The sequence below is a fragment of the Ovis aries genome, chromosome 2 (genome assembly GCF_016772045.2).
Source record: "Ovis aries strain OAR_USU_Benz2616 breed Rambouillet chromosome 2, ARS-UI_Ramb_v3.0, whole genome shotgun sequence".
NCBI classification, from domain to species: Eukaryota; Metazoa; Chordata; class Mammalia; order Artiodactyla; family Bovidae; genus Ovis; species Ovis aries.
The window spans coordinates 160,813,237-160,832,158 of NC_056055.1; the positions used below are offsets into that span (position 1 = coordinate 160,813,237).

At 39.0% G+C, this 18,922-nt stretch overlaps 1 protein-coding gene across 4 annotated transcripts in view; it reads right to left on the reverse strand.

The window, feature by feature from the left end:
* EPC2 (enhancer of polycomb homolog 2) overlaps positions 1 to 18,922 on the reverse strand; it is a 129,473-nt gene that overhangs the window by 39,301 nt on the left and 71,250 nt on the right. For all 4 annotated transcript variants that reach the window (XM_027964975.3, XM_060409981.1, XM_027964974.3 and 1 more), the window contains exon 3: positions 4,295 to 4,440. In XM_027964975.3, the coding sequence (XP_027820776.1) occupies positions 4,295 to 4,440 (146 nt within the window). The remainder of the gene's footprint in view (positions 1 to 4,294; positions 4,441 to 18,922) is intronic.

An 18,922-nucleotide genomic window follows, 5' to 3' on the forward strand; every position in this document is an offset into this window, starting at 1 on the left:
GATGTTGGTGACTTACCTCTGGTTCCCCTGCCTTTTCTAAATCTGTACATCTAGAAATTCTCAGTTCACATACTGTTGAAGCCTAGTTTGAAGGATTATGAGCACTACCTTGATAGCATGTGCAATGAGTGTAACTTGAAAATGTAACTGTGACTTAAAAAAAAAAAGAAGCCAAAAAACAGAAGGTGGTAGTTTATTGAGAAAGACAGGCTCAAGTGAAAGGGCTCTTTTGGAAACAGGGCCCCTTGGCACATTTTTGGGCAAAAAGAAAAAGACTGAAGAAATGAGAGAAGAGATCATTGAAGACTGAGTATTCAAGGAACATATAGGTGCAAAAGGAAGAGTTAGAAATTTAGGGACTAAAGATAAGGGATTTTAAAAACCCACAAGATCCTAAGTTTTGGGAGTCACTGAAGAGAGAATGAATACAGTATAAGATCATCTGAAGTTAAGAGATTAAGTTTTAGAAAGATTAAACTTGAGAGTCTGTGGGTCTAGACGGAGAATCCAAAGGCAGCACAAGAAGAGAAAAAAAATATCTTGGGGCTTAAGAAAGAGGTCAAGGCTAAAGGCATACGTATTTTATAATACACACAAAAATCCTCAATGAGGTGACTAACCCCCAAATGATGCTGAAGCTGAAACTCCAGTACTTTGGCCACCTCATGAGAAGAGCTGACTCATTGGAAAAGACTCTGATGCTGGGAGGAATTGGTGGCAGGAGGAGAAGGGGAGGACAGAGGATGAGATGGCTGGATGGCATCACTGACTTGATGGACATGAGTTTTGGTGAACTCTGGGAGATGGTGATGGACAGGGAGGCCTGGCGTGCTACGATTCATGGGGTCGCAAAGAGTTGGACGCGACTGAGCGACTGAACTGAACTGAACCCCCAAATAATCAGGATATGAATACCAAGAACAAAATTTTAAGAAACCTTAATGTTCACAGCAGTTGAATCAAAAGGGAGCCAGTAAAAGAAAGTTAGCAGAAATGGTCATAAAAAATCATTATGGAAACCAAAAGGGAATGAATTATATTTGAAAGACTAAAGGTGATGACAGTTTTAAGAAATGAGAGCTCAAATAAGACAAAGGATGGGGGCTGAAAATAACCACGGACTCTGGCAATGGGAGTTTTCAATAACAACTTCATTTCAACAGTACCCACAGAATAGTGGCAGCAGAAGCTTTTGCCTCAATCCATCTTCTATGTCTTTCTCTACCAATCTCATCAATACCAGTGTAACCATAAACTTGATTCCTTGCCCTGGAATTTGGTATTATACTGGCTCGCAAAATTAGAAAATAAAGAAACCCATGAATTCCCAGATCAGACACTTGGAATAAGGTCTGCCTTTGTTTGGTTCTATTTAACCTCTGGTTCTATTAATAAGACCACCTTTTTATTCCTGTGCCAAAACCTTCACCATCATCTCCTCTGCAGAAGGTAGATGTTATCATGCTCTGAGAACCTAGCCAATTGTTTTATGGCCTGGAAGTTTGCATGTGAGCAAAGAGAAATGAAATAGGATGATGCTGATTATAGTTGTTGGTCAGTCGCTCAGGCATGTCCGACTCTTTGCAACCCTGTGAACTGCAGCACGCCAGGCTTCCTTGTTCTTTACCATCTTCTGGAGTTCATTCAAACTCATGTCCATTGAGTTGGTGATGCTGATTATAGTGGATAGTTAATTGCATTGTTGACATGTTTTTCGTTTATCCTGTACTCACGTAGATGGTAAGTTCATAAAGGAAAAATTTCTGCCAGTTGTCTTATTCACTTGAACATTAAATAAATATTACTAACTCAATGAAAGAAAGCAAACTACAGAAAAAAAAGCTGCAAGCTTCTGATGACATAATTTCAGCCACCATGAGAATTTCTGAGCAGTCATGGAAAACAGTAGAAATAACACAAGTCTGATCAAGCCTAGGATTGCTAGGAAAATTTGCATATAAAGAAGAAAAACTGAAACTGTATCTGATGCCAGTGATCAAAATCCTAGGAAAACTGTGAGCACTAATTATAATGAGATTCACCTTGATGATTAAAACAAATTTCCAATAAGAAAAGACAACATTTCAAAAATATAAGTAGAATTATTTTTCACGGAGACCTTTTACTATCAGTTCAGTTCATTCGGTCAGCCGTGTCCGACTCTTTGCGACCCCATGAATCACAGCACGCCAGGCCTCCCTGTCCATCACCAACTCCCGGAGTTCACTCAGACTCATGTCCAGTGAGTCAGTGATACCATCCAGCCATCTCATCCTGTCGTCCCCTTCTCCTCCTGCCCCCAATCCCTCCCAGCATCAGGGTCTTTCCAATGAGTCAACTTTTCACATGTGGTGGCCAAAGTACTGGAGTTTCAGCTTCAGCATCATTCCCTCCAAAGAAATCCCAGGGTTGGTCTCCTTCAGAATGGACTGGTTGGATCTCCTTGCAGTTCAAGGGACTCTCAAGAGTCTTCTCCAACACCACAGTTCAAAAGCATCAATTCTTCGGCATCAGCCTTCTTCACAGCCCAACTCCCACATCCATACATGACTACTGGAAAAACCATAACCTTGACTAGATGGACCTTTGTTGGCAAAGTAATGTCTCTGCTTCTCAATATGCTATCTAGGTTGGTCATAACTTTACTTCCAAGGCGTAAGTGTCTTTTAACTTCATGGCTGCAGTCACCATCTGCAGTGATTTTGGAGCCCCCCAAAATAAAGTCTGACACTGTTTCCACTGTTTCCCCATCTATTTCCCATGAAGTGATGGGACCAGATGCCATGATCTTTGTTTTCTGAATGTTGAGCTTTAAGCCAACTTTTTCACTCTCCTCTTTCACTCTCATCAAGAGGCTTTTTAGTTCCTCTTCACTTTCTGCCATAAGGGTGGTATCATCTGTATATCTGAGATTATTGATACTTCTCCTGGCAATCTTGATTCCAGCTTGTGCTTCTTTCAGCCCAGCGTTTCTCATGATGTACTCTGCATATAAGTTAAATAAGCAGGGTGACAATATACAGCCTTGATGTACTCCTTTTCCTATTTGGAACCAGTCTGTTGTTCCATGTCCAGTTCCAACTGTTGCTTCCTGACCTACATATAGGCAGACCAAGTGGTCTGGTATTCCCATCTCTTTCAGAATTTTCCACAGTTTATTGTATAAAACCTATTAATAAGATAATTTAGTCAAAATAATCCATATTTTTTGTTTTTTAATTTTTATACAATCAAGTTGAATTTTACAAAATTCAGTTTTAATGCATTTTTTTTGTTAGTATACTTCACATTACTTTCCATCAAAATGAGTTGTGGGGAGACTGATAGGCTAAATATGCAGCGAAGTCATTCTACAATGGATAAGTCTGGGAAATGTTCTGAAGAGCTGGTAATACCTCAGGGATTTAAAGGACTAACTTGGAAGTTGGGAGAAAATAATGAATTTGTATAGTTAAACAAGTGAAAAGTTTTAATAGTCTAGTGTAAAAAGCTTATTTATATCAGTAACTTCTTACTACATTAATAAAAGTTAGCATATTAATATACCACACAGGCACACCAACTATTACTTTTATCTTTTAAATTTAACTGAAATATCAATACATGCTCATTATAATAAATTTGGAAAACACAAAAAAAGAACATGAAAATCACCAATAATTCCAGCACCTAAATATAACCACTGCTGGCATTTTGTTGCACATTCTTATTTTCTATGCACATGTAGAAATGCTTTAAACAAACCTTAGAGTTTTCCACTTTAGCAATTCTCTGTTCTGTTTTTACAGTCCCTGTATCATGTATAGAATGTTCCACTAAAGAAAATTCCTTCTTTGTAAATAATTCTTCCTTCACTTAAAATTTTATATGTTATATAAATAAGCAAAACTAAAATAATCTTAAATGGTACAAGGTTCTTAATACAAATCTGAGCAACTTTATTGATGTGAGATGACTACCAATGCAACTCAACCAAGCAAATTTAGTTACTGAAGTGCCAAAAAGACAGTTGTATGAAAAGGATCAAGAAGATATTGTAACAACGTAACTAGTATTATTTTTATATCCAAATAAGAAGTAAGTCAGAACTGCACTTTTCATACTCTTATTCAAAGACCTGCTTACGTATTTCTTGAACTGTAAAGGAATATTGTAAATAGAAATTCAAGGCTCTTAGGAAAAGAAATTCAAGAGACAGTAAAATGTAATATACTTAGGTCTAAATAAAATGCAAAATAAAACTGCTAGTTAGATGAAATGTTAAGACAAGAGACATTTTTACAAGGTACAGTACCTGATTCGAACTGGCTTTTTCAAGTCTGTCAATCATAATTTCAAATTGCAAAGGCTTAATTTCCATCTTTCTGTTAAGTCTATTTAATAAGGTCTCATCTTCTGAGTCCATATCATAATCTGGTTGTTCATTGTCTAGATTAAAGGCTAGAAAAAAAAAAAAGCATATTCAAGCTCAGGAGAAATCATGGAGTTATATAGTGTTTATATTTGATCACAGAATACTCCCAAAGCATATAAAGCACTGACCAGAGTTCATGGGCAGACATCAAAAAATTGATTTTAGAGATTTAGCTGAAAATAAATTTTAATTCATATATATTTTGAAGTTTAACAGAACACTAAAATAGCAACTAGAATTTTTTATTTTAAAAACAAAGGGTCACAAATATATATTAAAACATAAACTAACAAATATATAAAAAACGGTAATACTTATTCTCATGGTAGTTTGGCAGCATAATCAGAAGTTATGGAACAAAATTAACAATCCAGAAATAAACTCAAGTACAAAATATATGATGAGAATGGCATTTCAAACCACTGGAAATAAAACAGACTTAAAAAAAAAAAAAAAGAGGCCCTCGCCTGACAGACTAATTTTCTTAAAAAAAATTTTTTTTAACACGTGCAACATTATAGATGGATCTGAGGCACTATGCTAAATGAAATAAGTCAAAGAAAGACAAATAATGTATAATTTCACTTTTATGTGGAACCTAAAAAAAACCTCAAATTCATAGAAAGAGATCAGATTTGTGGTTACCAGAGGCAGAGGGTAGGATGAGGGGGAAACAGAAGAAGGTAGAGGAGCATGAAAGATAAGGAAAAATGCTAGGAAATTAAAAGTTTCAAAATTTCACTTTTGGGGGTACAGTTTCTTCTCTTGGCTGTTAGGCTTTATCATCATTAACAAAGAGAACAACCAATATGGCAGGTTATTAAGAGTTATTGCTTGAAATATTCTTAGTGATGTGTGTAAGAAATTTGCTATTTCAAATGAAATAATCTTTAAGGATTGTCTAGCTCTGAGAAGCTGAGTTCTAAATTTGGCCAGAAATTCATTTCTGGGCCCCTGAAGTCAACTGCTTCCTTTTATGAACTGACAAAAATCAGGATGAGGTACTCAGTAATATTTAGAATGGACCCCCATAATTTTGAATGGACCCCATGAACAGTATGATAAGGTAAAAAGATATGACACTGGAAGACGAGAGCTCAGATCTGTAGGTGTCCAATATGCTACCAGGGAAGAGGGAAAAAACAGCTCCATAAAGAATGAAGAAGCTGGGCCAAAGGGAAAACAACGCCCAGCTGTGGATGTGTCTAGTGGTAAAAGTAAAGTCTGATGCTGTAAGCAACAATACTGCATAGGAACCTGGAATGTTAGGTCAATGAATCAAGGTAAATTGGATGTGGTCAAGCAGGAGAGGGAAAGAGTAAACACCGATGTTTTAGCAATCAGTGAACTAAAGTGGGCCAGAATGGGAGAGTTTAATTCAGATGACTATTATATCTACTACTGTGGGCAAGAATCCCTTAGAAGAAACAGAGTAGCCCTCACAGTCAACAAAAGAGTCTGAAATGGTGCAATCTCAGAAATGACAGAATGATCTCATTTAATTCCGGCAAACCATTCAACATCACAGGAATCCAAGTCTATGCTCTAATGCCAAAGAAACTAAAACAGAACATTTCTAGAACTAACACCAAAGACATCCTTTTTATCACAAAGGATTGGAATGCAAAAGTAGGAAGTCAAGAGATACCTGCAGTAACAGGCTAACAGAATTCTGCGAAAGAGAATTCACTGGTCATAGCAAACACCCTCTTCAAGCCACAAAAGAGATGACTCTACTCTAGTGATGGTCTGTCAATACAGAAATCTGCTCTAATTCAGGCTCTTAATGAAGATAAAGTGTTGACTAGGCAAGAACTTTATTAACAGTATAAATTTTGAAACAGCCTTGGTAGGTTTGAAAAATCTCTAGCACATCCTATATCCCTCCTTATAATGAAGTCTCAGAACCACATTTTCCCAAGCCAGTGAAATATTTTTGTATCTTTTATAAATCTACTCCGTTAACTTAGGGTATGTAGAACATGAAATTATGACAACTGGTTGGACTGTTATCTTTAGATATGAAGAACTAGTTATATTATGTACATGGAATTAATAAAATTGCCTTAATAGTGTGTTTTTCCCCTGATATCTCTACCTAACTTGAGATGGTTAGAAAAATAGGTATTTAGAATTAAACCTCTTGCCTGGAGAATCCCAGGGACGGGGGAGCCTGGTGGGCTGCCATGTCTGGGGTCGCACAGAGTTGGACACGACTGAAGTGACTTAGCAGCAGTAGCAGCAGAATTAAACCAGGAGTCATCAAAGTAACTGGAAGCCAAATCTGAATCATCTGTGACTGCTTTCCCACTACAAGATTAGAATTTAAAGACTTCCCTGGTGGTCCACTAAATTTTGCCTCTGTGCTTCCAATACAAGGGGCACAGGTTCAATCCCTAGTTGGCAAACCATGATCCTGCCACATGGTGCATCCAGAAAGAAACAACAGCAGAATTTGGAATGTGTGACAAATCAGATGGCCTGAAAAGCCAGAAATGTGTATTATCTGTCCCTGTACAGAAAGTTTACCAACACCTGGGGTAAACTGTGCACATGCTGGCACTGACCGACTGACTAAAAATTTTCCTGATTATTCACGACACAGGGTCAGACTCACTCCTTATCCAGAACTGAGAAACTAAAGTGCTTTCTGGCGCCATGCCAGCTTTTCTCTCAAATTTTCAAAGCCATGCAATGTGAGAATCAGACGAAATATCTCGTTAAATCTCCCTCATTTCAGAGATGAAAATTTATTCCCAGAGAAGTTCTCAGGTCACATCTCTTAGTGGCAGAAGCCATCCTCAACTTCTTGAACCTACATTCAATCCTGACCTCAGGAATCCCAAAACATGAATGCTCTGTATGGTGAGGGAGTCATATTAGAAAGTGAGCTTTTTAGGGACTTTCCTGGTGGTTGGTCCAGTAGTTAAGAATCCACCTTCCAATGCAGGGGATGTGGGTTCAATCCCTGGTCAGGAAACTAAGATCCCACATGCCCCAGAGCGGCTAACCCAGCACCAGAACTACTGAAGCCCAAGAGCTCTGCAGCCTGTGCTCCACAACGAGAAGCCTGCACACTGCAACTAGAGAAAGTGCTCACACTACAATGAAGACCCCGTGCACTGCAGCAAAGACACAGCACAGCCAAAATAAAAAGAACTTCTTTTTTAAATGAAAGCTTTTTCAAAAGGTCTGAATTGTTGGGAATCTCCTCCTTGAATTGAACTGGCATCCACCTCCAGTTGAACTTTCTATTCCTTTAACTTATTTATTTAACTCTAATGCAAGTCAGAATGAAGAACACGATAAAATGAAACATAAGCAGTATACAGAACGAGACTCAGCAGGTAAAGAATCCGGGCTGTAATGCAGGAGACCTGAGTTCGATCCCTGGGTAGGGAATATTCCCTGGAGGAGGAACTGGCAATCCACTCCAGTATTCTTGCTTGGAAAATCCCATGGACAGAGAGGAACCTGGTGAGCTATAGTCCATGGGGGTCATAAAGAGTCAGAAATGACTTAGCACCTAAATAGACATCAGATTCATTATACTATCTGCAGCCAAGACGGAGCAGCTCTATACAGTCAGCAAAAACAAGACCTGGAGCTGACTGTGGCTCAGAGATCAGCTCCTTACTATAAAACTGAGACTTAAGTTGAAGAAAGCAGAGAAAACCAATAGACCATTCAGATGTGACCTGAATCAAATCCTCTATGACACACAGTACAGGTGGTGAACAGATTCAAGGGATTAGATTTGGTAGACAGAGTGAATGAAGAACTACGGATGGAGGTTTGTAACACTGCAGTTACAAAACCAGTGACCAAAACCATCCCAAAGAAACAGAAATGCAAGAAGGTAAAATGGTTGTCAGAGGAGGCTTACAAATAGTTGAGAGAAGAGACGTGAAAGGCAAAGGAGAAAAGGAAAGATATCCAACTGAATGCAAAATTCCAGAGAACACCAAGTAGAGATGAGAAAGCCTTCTTAAGTGAACAATGCAAATAAACAGAGGAAAACAACAGAATGGGAAAGACTAGACTCTCAAAGAAAATTAGAGATACCAAGGGAACATTTCATGCAAAGACAGGCACAATAAAGGAAAGAAAGGGCAAGGACCAAACAAAAGCAGAAGAGATTAAGAAGAGGTGGCAAGAATACATGGGAAGAACTATACAAAACAGGTCTTCATGACCAGGATAACCATGAGAGTATGGTAACTCATCTAGAGCCAGACATCCTGGAATGTGAGGTCAAGTGGGCCTTAGGAAGCATCACTACAAGCAAAGCTAGTGGAAGTGATGGAATTCCAGCTGAGCTATTTCAAATCCTAAAAAATGATGCTGTGAAAGTGTGGCACTCAATACGCCAGAAAATTTGGAAAACTCAGCAGTTGCCATAGGACTTGAAAAGGTCAGTTTTCATTCCAATCCCAAAGAAAGGCAATGCCAAAGAATGCTCTCAATACCACACAACTGCACTCATCTCACACGCTAGTAAAGTAATGCTCAAAATTCTCCAAGCCAGGTTTCAACAGTACGAGAACCGTGAACTTCCAGATGCTCAAGCTGGATTTAGAAAAGGCAGAGAAACCAGAGATCAAATTGCCAACATCTGATGGATCATCGAAAAAGCAAGGGAATTCCAGAAAAATATCTACTTCTCCTTCATTGACTAGGCTAAAGCCTTTGACTGTGTGGATCACAACAAACTGGAAAATTCCTAACGAGATGGGAATACCAGACCACCTTACTTGCCTCCTGAGAAATCTGTATGTAGATCAAGAAGCAAAAGTGAGAACTGGACATGGAACAACTAGCTGATTCAAAATGGAGAAAGGAGTATATCAAGGCTGGATACTGTCACTCTGCTTATTTAATGTCTATGCAGAGTACATCATGTGAAATGCCCAGGCTGGATGAAGCACAAGCTGGAATCAAAATTGCCAGGAGAAACATCAACAACCTCAGATATGCATATGATATCACTCTAAAAGCAGAAAGCAAAGCGGAACTAGAGAGCCTCTTCATGAGGGTGAAAAAGCTGGGTTAAAACTCAACATTCAAAAAAACTAAGATCATGAAATCTGGTCCCATCATTTAATGGCAAATAGATGGGGGAAATGTACAAAGACTGGCAGATTTTATTTTCCTGGGCTCCTAAATCACTGTGGACAGTGACTGCCAGCCACAAAATTATAAGATGCTTGCTCCTTGGAAGAAAAGCTAGAACAAAACTAGACAGGGTATGAAATAGCAGAGACAGCACTTTGCCGACAAAGGCCCGTATGGTCAAAGCTGTTTCTGTTAGTTGTTCAGTTGTGTCCGACTCTTTGCAACCCCATGGACTGTAGCCCACCAGGCTCCTCTGTCCGTGGAATTCTGCAGGCAAGAACACTGGAGTGGGTTGCCACATCCTCCTCCAGGGGATCTTCCCCACCCACAGATTGAACCCTGGTCTCCTGCATTGCAAGTGGATGCTTTACCATCTGAGCTACTAGGGAAGCCCATAGTCAAAGCTGGTTATTGGTTTTTCCAGCAGTCATGGAGAGTTGGGCCAGAAAGACAGCTGAGTGCCCAAAACTTGATGCTTTCAAACTATGGTGCTGGAGAAGACTCAAGAGTCCCCTGGACAGCAAGATCTTTATACCTGTCAATTCTACAGGAAATCAACACTGAGTATTCACTGGAAGGACTGATGCTGAAGCTGAAGCACCAATACTTGCGTCACTTGATGTGAAGAGCTGACTCACTGGAAAAGACTCTTATGCTGGGAAAGACTAAGGACAGGAGACGGGTCAGCAGAGGATGAGATGGTTGGATGGCATCATCGACTCGACAGACATGAGTTTGAGCTAACTCTGAAAGATGTCTGAAAGACAGTGGAGGACAGAGGAACCCAGAGTGCTGCAGTCCGTGGGGGTAACAAAGAGTCGGACACAACTGAGTGACTGAACAACAACCACAGTTTCACTTTCATGAAAAGTGAAAAGTACACTATGAAAAGTATACACATTTCTGCTATAACATGATATGAGTTTCTAAAAAAAAAAATCCTCTATATATACAACTGTACATCAACAATAACAGGCTTATGTAAAGTCCATATAACTTATCAGAACCCAAACAAACCATAAATGTTATAATAGATGGTCATGTAAGTGACTTAGAATAGCTGGCTACTACCTCAGTTCAGTTCAGTTGCTCAGTCATGTCCAACTCTTTGTGACCCCATGAATTGCAGTACGCCAGGCCTCCCTGTCCATCACCAACTCCCAGAGTACACCCAAACTCATGTCCATAGAGTTGGTGATGCCATCCAACCATCTCATCCTCTGTCGTCCCCTTCTCCTCCTGCCCCCAATCACTCTCAGCATCAGAGTTTTTTCTAATGAGTCAACTCTTCGCATGAGGTGGCCAAAGTATTGGAGTTTCAGCTTAACATCAGTCCTTCCAAAGAACACCCAGGACTGATCTTCTTTAGAATGGACTGGTTGGATCTCCCTGCAGTCCAAGGGACTCTCAAGAATCTTCTCCAACACCACAGTTCAAAAGCATCAATTCTTTGGCGCTCAGCTTTCTTCAAAGTCCAACTCTCACATCTATACATGACTACTGGAAAAACCATAGCCTTGACTAGACGGACCTTTGTTGGCAAAGTAACGTCTCTGCTTTTTAATATGCTATCTAGGTTGGTCATAACTTCCCTTCCAAGGAGTAAGTGTCTTTTTATTTCATGGCTGCAATCACCATGTGCAGTGATTTTGGAGCCCCCCAAAATAAAGTCTGACACTGTTTCCACTGTTTCGCCTTCTAGGAACACTAAAAAAGCACACAAAAAACCCCAGAATGTAACTGCTGCCTTGTGGATACTCAGACAACACAGACCGTAAGGGATGTTGGTACATTAGGGCTTCAGGAAGAAATGCTGTGTGAGAGCTGTGCAAGGCTGGGGATATTATCTTTTGGGGAAAGGAATTCTAGGTGCAGGTACTTATATTTAATTTCTTAATATAGAGTTGGAGGGGCTCATTAAATGTTGAGCAGTCAAGGTAAAGCATTTGCTCTTCCCTAATGAAGATTTTAATCCTTCTGTTACTATTCCAGCCACTTTTGGCAAGGAAAATCATAAAAGAAACAAGACAACTTCCATGTAGTACTGAACTCATTCTCTTCCTTTACTCACTGTCATTAAGCTAATTAGTATCATAAACACTTGTGCAGAATAGTCTGTACAGCAAATCTGTATTAATAAGGACAAAAGAAATAATTTTATGTAGATTACCTGTCCTGATGCTGTTTTTCTTATGATATCCTAAATGATACAAATTTATCATTTGTATAGCCCCATGCCATAGCGCTCTTTGTAATGAGATATTGTTTATAAATCTATCAGTTAACAAGAGAAATGCATATAAAACATATTTCACAGGCAATTATCTACATAATTATATCAGTTCAGTTCAGTTGGTCAGTCATATCCAACTCTTTGCAACTCCATGGACTGCAGCATGCAGGCTTTCCTGTCCATCACCAACTCCTGGAGCTTGCTCAAATTCATGTCCATCAAGCTGGTGATGCCATCCAACCATCTTATCTTCTGTTGTCCCCTTCTCCTCCCACCTTCCAATCTTTCCCAGCATCAGGGTATTTTCAAATGAATCAGTTCTTTGCATCAGTTGGCAGCTTCAGTCCTTCCAAAGAATATTCAGGACTGATTTTCTTTAGGATTGACTGGTTTGATCTCCTTGCAGTCCAAGGGACTCTCAAGAGTCTTCTCCAACATCACAGTTCAAAAGCATCAATTCTTCAGCACTCAGCTTTCTTTATAGTCCAACTCTCAACATCCACACATGACTACTAGAAAAACCATAACTTCGACTAGATGGACCTTGGTTGGCAAAGTAATGTCTCTGCTTTTTAATATGCTGTCTAGGCTGGTCATAGCTTTTCTTCCAAGGAGCAAGCGTCTTTTAATTTCATGGTTGCAATCATCATCTGCCATGATTTTGGATGGAGCTCAACAAAATAAAGTCTGTCACTGTTTCCATTGTTTCCCCATCTACTGGCCATGAAGTGATGGGATCAGATGCATGACCTTCATTTTTTAAATCCTGAGTTTTAGGCCAACTTTTTCACTTTACTCTTTTATTTTCATCCAGAGGCTCTTTAGTTCCTCTTCACTTTCTGCCATAAGGGTGGTGTCATCTGTATATCTGCTGCTGCTGCTGCTAAGTCGCTTTAGTCGTGTCCAACTCTGTGCGACCCCATAGACGGCAGCCCATGAGGCTCCCCCGTCCCTGGGATTCTCCAGGCAAGAACACTGGAGTGGGTTGCCATTTCCTTCTCCAATGCAAGAAAGTGAAAAGTGAAAGTGAAGTCGCTCAGTCGTGTCCAACTCTTAGTGACCCCATGGACTGCGGCCCACCAGGCTCTTCCATCCATGGCATTTTCCAGGCAAGAGTGATGGAGTGGGGTGCCACTGCCTTCTCCACTATATATCTGAGGCTGTTGATATTTCTCCCAACAATCTTGATTCCAGCTTGTGCTTCATCCAGCCTGGTATTTCACATGATGTATTCTGAATAGGAGTTAAATAAGCAGGGTGACAATATACTGCCTTTACATACTCCTTTCCCAATTTGGAACCAGTCCATTGTTCCATATCTGGTTCTAACTGTTATTTCTTGACCTGCATGGAGATTTCTCAGGAGGCAGGTAAGGTGGTCTGGTGTTCCCATCTCTTGAAGAATTTTCCAGTTTGTTGTGATCCACACAGTCAAAGGCTTTGGCATAGTCAATAAAGCAGATGTTTTTCTGGAATTCTCTTGCTTTTTCTATGATCTAATGGATGTTGGCAAATTTTTCTCTTGTTCCTCTGCCTTTTCTAAATCCAGCATGAACATCTGGAAGTTCTTGGTTCACGTAATGTTGAAGCCTAGCTTGCAGAATTTTGAGAATTACTTTGCTAGTGTGTGAGATGAGTGCAACTGTGTGGTAGTTTGAATATTCTTTGGCATTGCTCTTCTTTGGGACTGGAATGAAAACTGACCTTTTCGAGTGCTGTGCCAACTGCTGAGTTTTCCAAATTTTCTGGCATATTGAGTGCTGCACTTTAACAGCATCATTCTTTAGGATTTGAAATAGCTCAGCTGGAATTCCATCACTTCCACTAGCTTTGTTTGCAGTGATGCTTCTTAAGGCCCACTTGACTTCGATTTGGAGGATGTCTGGCTTTAGAGGAGTGTGATCACACCATTGTGGTCATCTGGGTCATTAAGATCTTTTTTGTGCAATTCCCAATTTTTATATATATATATATATATATATATATATATATAAAATTATAGAATTTTCACTTAAAGGGCTTTTGGATGGGCATGGCAAGAGAAAGTGTTTTATTTCATTTTTTAATGTGGTAGAAGACATGTAAGGGAAAATTTTTTATTTTCTTAACCAGTTTTAAGCATACAGCTTAGTGATATTAAGTACACTCACAATGCTATGCAACCATCACCATCATCCATCTCTAGAAGCACCAGAAAGGTTTCATAATTTCCTGCTACTATTTCTTGCTCACGCTGCCAAAAACATGAAGTGACTTAGAAAGGCAGCAAGCGAAGAGAAACTCAAGAGCCTCTTGAAAGTCAAAGAGGAGAGTGAAAGAGCCGGCTTAAAACCCAAAATTCAAGAAACTAAGATCATGGCATCCAGTCCCATTACTTTATAGCAAACAGAGGGGTAAGAAATGGAAAAAGTGACAAGACTTGATTTGGTGGGGGGGGGCTCCAAAATTACTGTGGATGGTGACTACAGTCATGAAATTAAAAGAGCTTCCTCCTTGGAAAGAAACCTATGACAAACCTAGACAAAATATGAAAAAGCAGAGATCACTTTGCTGACAAAGCTCCGTATAGTCAAAGCTATGGTTTTTCCAGTAATCATGTATGGGTGTTAGAGCTGGACTGCAAAGAAGGCTGAGAGCCGAAGAACTGATGCTTTCGAATTGTGGTGCTGGAGAAGACTCTTGAGCGTCCGTTAGACAGCAAAGAGATCAAATCGGTCAATCCTGAAGGAAATCAGTCCTGAATATTCTTTGGAAGTACTGATGCTGCAGTTGAAACTCCAATACTTTGGTCACCTGATGTGAAGAGTTAACTCACTGGAAAAGACCCTGATGCTGGGAAAGATTGAGGGCAGGAGGAGAAGCAGGGGACAGAGGATGAAACAGTTGGATGGCATCACCAACTCAATAGATAGGAGTTTGAGTAAACTCTGGGAGAGAGTGAAGGACAGGGAAGTGTGGTGTGCTGCAGCCCAAAGGGTAGCAAAGAGTCCAACATGACTGAGCAACCAAACAACAAGCACTGTGTAGAAATAATACCTATTTTCTACACATTCCAGAGAAATAGTTTACAGAGTGAATCAATAGATGTTTGTAAAACACACAAAGTCCTGGTTTAGCATGAATTCAACTTATTAAGTGCTTATTTAATGGGTCAGGCGGACAGCTAGGTATAATACCCAGAGATAAACAGAGGAATCTCTGTCCATAGTTCCTCATTTTGAGTATGAAAATATTACACTTGTAAACACTCTTGTATACAAGAAGAACTTCTTGTCTCTCAAGGTTTTCCTCCCAAACAAAACTGGTTCAGCAACACAGCTGCCTACAGATGAGCCTGGGAACTGTCAGAGACCTGCCAAGGTGTTGTAGGGCATGGGCTATGTCCAGAGATGGAAATGTGGAAAGCAGTCCCTCCCAGTACCACTCAGCTCCATGTTTGCCAAGCACCTTGCTCAGACAGGACTCAGAACATTCTTTGCCTTAACAAAGTATTATGCTGCATCTCTGAATTACATGGGCATTGCCCAGTGTATGTCTTTTCCGTCCTCTGATTTAGAAGAAGGGTATGGCTGTATGTCATGCTTCTTTTGGATACTTATAGTAAAGAGGCTAACTTGTGTACATATTTCTGAATTTTACTTCTTTGGAAGGGACTTGCACTACTGATGGATAGCATGTGCTTGTTTCCATTTCAAATAAGTAAACTCTTTTAAAACAAGTTTGGCCGTATCCCTCATGTTCTTCCTTTCCTACCAGAAATAATAATTACCACATAATATGGCTCTAGGAAATAAAGAGAAAAAAGGCCATGCTGCCATTAAAAAAAGTGACCAGAGAATACACTACCAATAGTCACAAACACATCATACACTGAGAAATCTGAAAACACACCATGAAGGAGATGGAAACATCTCATGTATTATCTGCTAACAGGCTCAATGACACAGTCTGGACTAAAAGATTAGGACTGTACCCTACCATATTTGGGCATGCTTATTCAGAAAACATCATTAATATGAAGATTTCCTGAAGAAGCACTATACACTGGTCACCTAGGTACATATCCTCACTTTCAACAACTTGCAGAGCTTGCAGAATGCCCTACAAATATGAAGACTAGAAGGCTTTGCATTTCTTCTTTCCACAGAGCACAGAGTAATGGGGATTTTGTAAAACAATGGGTAAACTAGGGTCATCTGTCTGGTCTACAGTACATCTAATAATAAGCTTGTCTGCACCAAAATTGTAATGAGAAACTACACTGTGCTCATCAATAAGCACGCAACATTTAGTAGAGTCCCAAGTCCCACTCCACACAGTCCCTGAGCCCCAAGAGGCAAAAGCTGACTCCTAAGAAGAAAATTTAAACAAAAGCAGTCAAAAAATTTAAAAAAGGAATAGGGATACTCAGATTGTTTCCTGAGTCCTCCTCCCCCGATTTTTAAAATCGATGGCAACTTGTCAAGAGGAAAACTAGAATAAACAAAGATATGCTGGGAGATCTAGATGCCAATTAGCTTTACTCAAATCATACAGTAGTTACTCTTTTCTGGTAAAAATCTTAAAAAGTAATAGTTCCTATAGGGAGTCGTAGACCAGAACCCAGATGTTTAACCACATAATTACATAACTAAATGGTTACCCAAGCAATATTTAATAAAGTAAATATCTTAGCATCATAAAATCTGGATAATTTTCATTTTTACAGGTTTTTTTAGTACATTTTGACCACCAGGGTTATATTTAAAAGCAAGACCAAAAAAACTTACAAATAACAAAAGTTACATGATATATAGAGCTGGAATCATCTTATACGTTAGAAAAATGAGGTTAAAAATGCTGGTGAGTTGAGCACAGGTTTCAGGATCTCAACTCATAGAGCTCAGTGATTCTTCCACCATAACTATAATAAAAAGCTCCTTCATGGTCAAAAGGAGATAAATTAAAAGATTGTTTTCTGTTCAGTCATGGACTTAAATACTTAAGATAATACATTACAAGCATTTAATAGCAAACAATAAAAATATTTATTTACAAGTAAATGCAAGTTGACTACCATGCATGTGAAACAAGTTATTGTGGGCCCAGTGCACCAGGCACTCAAGGATTTGTTAAAAACAAATGTTAAAAATTAAAATAAAAACAAACTCTTATAAGACTTCCCCATTTAAAGTTACTTTACATTAGGAAAAATTTCAACAATTACTTATGAATTATTGATAATTTTTTAATGTAAAAAGAAGCAATATTATACAAAGCTCCTATTTTCATTCATGTTTCAGATTTTCTGAATGCTTATTTCTGGACTCTTTGTCAATATCCAATCCCTCTGATACAAGCAATAAAATAAGACAGAAGGACCAGTACACCTTATTGTGTAAAGGTTCGTCTTTTAACAGTAACACTTATAAGGGTGTCATTCACTTAAAAACTCTGATCTATCTCTTCTTCCAGCTCTGCATTTCCTCTCCTATACAATTTTCAAAATTATGTTTTTTAATCCACTGAATCCAGTAAAAGCAAACACTGAATGTACAACATGTGTAACAGGCTCCCTTCTAAATTAAGACAGATAACAATACCATAAAACAGAATAAGTGATGAAAGGTAATTCCAGACAGAGAGTAGCAGGAAAAAAGGGAATATGCTTAACTAACATCAATTATCAATGATGAGTTTGGCTAGTAGGCTAGATGATTACAAAGCACTTTCAAAGAGTAGGACAAAAATTCAAAACCATACATCCACTGAAGTTGTAAGCATATATATAAAACGAACATATGAAGGGAAAACATAGTCACAACACTCTCCAACATAAAGTGCAGGAATATCTTTTTTGATCCATCTCCCAGAATAATGAAAATAACAAAAATAAACAAACGGGATCTACTTAAACTCAAAAGCTTTTACACGGCAAAGGAAACAAACAAAATGAGAAGCTGACCTACAGATTGGGAGAAAATATTTTATGGATGTCCTTAAAAAAACAAAAATAGAGCTACCATATGACCCTGCAATCCCTACTCCTGGGCATATACTCAAAAAAAAAAAAAACAAACAAAAAAAACCCATGATCTGAAAGAATACATGCACCTCAAAGTTCACTGCAGAACTGTTTATAATGGCAAAGACATGGAAGTAACCAAAATGTCCATCAACAGAGGAATGGGTAAAGAAGATGTAGCGCATATCGACGACTGAATATTACTCAGGCATTAAAAAGAATGAAATAATGCAATCTGCAGCAACATGGATGGACCTAGAGATTGTCATAGTGAGTGAAATAAAGCAGACACAGAATGAGAAATATTGTATGAATCCCTTATATGTGGAATCTAAAAAGCAATGATACAAATGCACTTATTTACAAAGCTGAAACAGACTCACAGACTTAAGAAACTTATGGTTGCCGGGGCGGGGGGGTGGGGGTACGGCGGGGTGGGGGGGGGATGCAGGGAAGGGATAGTTAGGGAGTTTGGGATGGATATGTACACACTGCTATATTTAAAATGGATAATAACAAAGACATGTTACATAGCATGTGGAACTCTGCTCAATGTTATGTTGCAGCCTGGGTGGGAGGGGAGTTTGGAGAATGGATTCATGTATATGTATGGCTGAGTCCCTTTGCTATCCACCTGAAACTATCACAAATTGTTAACTGGCTATACTCCAATATAAAACAAAAATATTAAAAAGCATATAAATATTTTTAAAGTAGAGTTGATCAGTTTCACAAACCTAGCATCAGCAGTGCTACTGCATACCTAAATACCAGTGAAATGGAAACCAGTGTATACTTATGTAGGCTCTGACCAGGAAGATCTATGAACTAAGTAGCTGGAATAAATCATCTTCCTAAGATCGCACATACCTAACTCTAACAAGTCCAGGAATCTGACAAAGGCTCACAAGTCTCTCCTTTAATATTATCAAAGCCTTAAAACAGTGCTTCTCAAACTTAAGCACTCACCAGAATCATTTGATTGAATCAAATGGATTGCTGAGCTTGGTCGACTGAATCAAACAATTTCTGACACAGCAGATCTGAAGTGGGGTCTGTGAACACGTTCCGAAGTGATGCTGAATAACATTCTGAAAAACTCTGATCTAAATGCAAGTCTTCACTCTTTAAAGATTATAAAACTTGACTTACACCT